Here is a 1877-nt window from a genome sequence, read left to right as displayed (position 1 = left end):
CCCTAACCCCCCCGAGGCTGCTGTGACATTTTTAGACCAGAGCCACAAAAATCATTGCCTCCCAGCATCATCCGTCCGAAGATAGAGATGAAGAACAGGACTAGATAGCTGTTCTCAAGGATGAGTCAATGCTTGTTTTGTCCTCCTTTTGTTTCCTCCAACATATGTTCCTCGGAAGTGCAGATGAAACACACACACACATACACACACACATAACTAATTATTTATAATCCTGTCGTCATGAACCCCACAGTAAAACACCATGTGGTAACATTAACACCGTGGTAACCAATTACCACTAAACAAACCATCAATGATAGATGCTCATTTTGAGTCCGTCTTGCGGTTTGTTGTTGCAGATCAAGACACTCAGGAGAGGGAGACGCTGATCACCATCATGAAGACGCTGATTGACTTTGTGAAGATGATGGTGAAGTACGGCACCATCACGCCGGAGGAGGGAGTGTCCTATCTTGGTAAGATATAACACATTACCAGCGCTGTTTATTTATAGTTGCGGACATTCAGTGCCAGAACATGAGACACAGAGACCACAGTCCATTTGTGGTAAATAATATTATGTAGCATTGACCGATAATATCGGCATTCTTGAAATAGCAGTTTGACAAAATAATCTTAACTCAAGGTCGATTTATTCCAAATCTTCCAATTATACTTCATGGTCCTGATGTAGTTGAAAAGTTGAAGAAAAAGTCCCATAAAAGCAGCTGGTATTGTAACCCTTGACCTCAGATTAATTTATCAAATAATCTATGGCATCGTGTCATGTTAATATGATCATATTATGTTATTGTTTCACAAAATGATGTTGTCTGAAGTGACAGATTGTGACTAAACTAACAAAGAGCATCACTGAGGTTTGTGTTTTACACTTTCAAAAGATTTTTCCTGATGTAATACCTCACAGCAGAACACAGCTGATTGAACAGCTCTATGTATGTGAGGCCAACAGGTGGATGAAAGATTTCAAATTTAAGTTTCAATCCCTCTGTTGCATTAGCCAAGCAGTGTGGATACATGTCTCTGTCTGTTTTTGATTAGGATCTGTGTGTTCAGCCGAGCTAATGCTTCCTTCAATCGGTGCAGTGGAGTGTGAAGCCTGCACAGACAGATTAGTGTCAGGGGCACCCTACGTAACCGGGCTGGTTTTTATGGCCAGCCATCACATCAGTATTCAGTAGAAAGGTCAGGAACCTGTAAGGGACAGCTGTCATCACCAACATCTCACCAACATTCAAATGACATTCAGTCCCTGACTTTTCATAAACGGGAGGGCATTTAATTGTGTAATAATAATAATGACATATTTATGATAATGATATATTAGCTGTTTGTTATAACTGTCATTATTTTCATTATTGAGTAATTTGAACTGCTTCAAACTGCTTCTTTTTTTTTTCGATTCAACAGTCCAGAATGGAAAGATTTTCACTTTACACTGATATAAAACAGAGAAAAGAAGCTTAGCTCCACATTTGAGAAACTAAAAACAAAAAATGTTTGGTATTTTTGTTTTATAGATGACTGATTTCTGTTAACTAGTCTTACCACAGATCAGAAATATAATAGGAATAGATTTACAATCCCACTATAAAGGCCACAAACAGTAGAGGGATTAATCAATACTCCTTCAATGACCCCTAGCAGCAGCTGGCTGCTGTTGTTTCTGATACCTCCGAGCAAATGACCACTGCTGACATTACACACGGGAACAAAACAAGCATATACCATTACACAAGATGTGAGTTTCCTAGGCAACCCCATTGGCCTTATGGTAGTACAGGTTGTGAGGAGATAATAGGACGGATGGAACACCATTGCCTAGCAACATGTTAATGCCCCCCCCCCCCCCCCCC

At 40.0% G+C, this 1877-nt stretch overlaps 1 protein-coding gene across 2 annotated transcripts in view; it reads left to right on the top strand.

Annotated features, from left to right (window-relative positions):
* Nucleotides 1-1877, top strand: part of scg3 (secretogranin III) — a 12863-nt gene that overhangs the window by 4259 nt on the left and 6727 nt on the right. For both annotated transcript variants that reach the window (XM_023408769.2, XM_023408768.2), the window contains exon 8: nt 360-476. In XM_023408769.2, the coding sequence (XP_023264537.1) occupies nt 360-476 (117 nt within the window). The remainder of the gene's footprint in view (nt 1-359; nt 477-1877) is intronic.

This window comes from Seriola lalandi, unplaced genomic scaffold, assembly GCF_002814215.2.
Source record: "Seriola lalandi dorsalis isolate HSWRI2012SDOR001 ecotype SW California unplaced genomic scaffold, Sedor1 jcf7180002054372, whole genome shotgun sequence".
Classification (NCBI taxonomy): Eukaryota; Metazoa; Chordata; class Actinopteri; order Carangiformes; family Carangidae; genus Seriola; species Seriola lalandi.
This window is presented reverse-complemented; position numbering and strand designations above follow the sequence as displayed.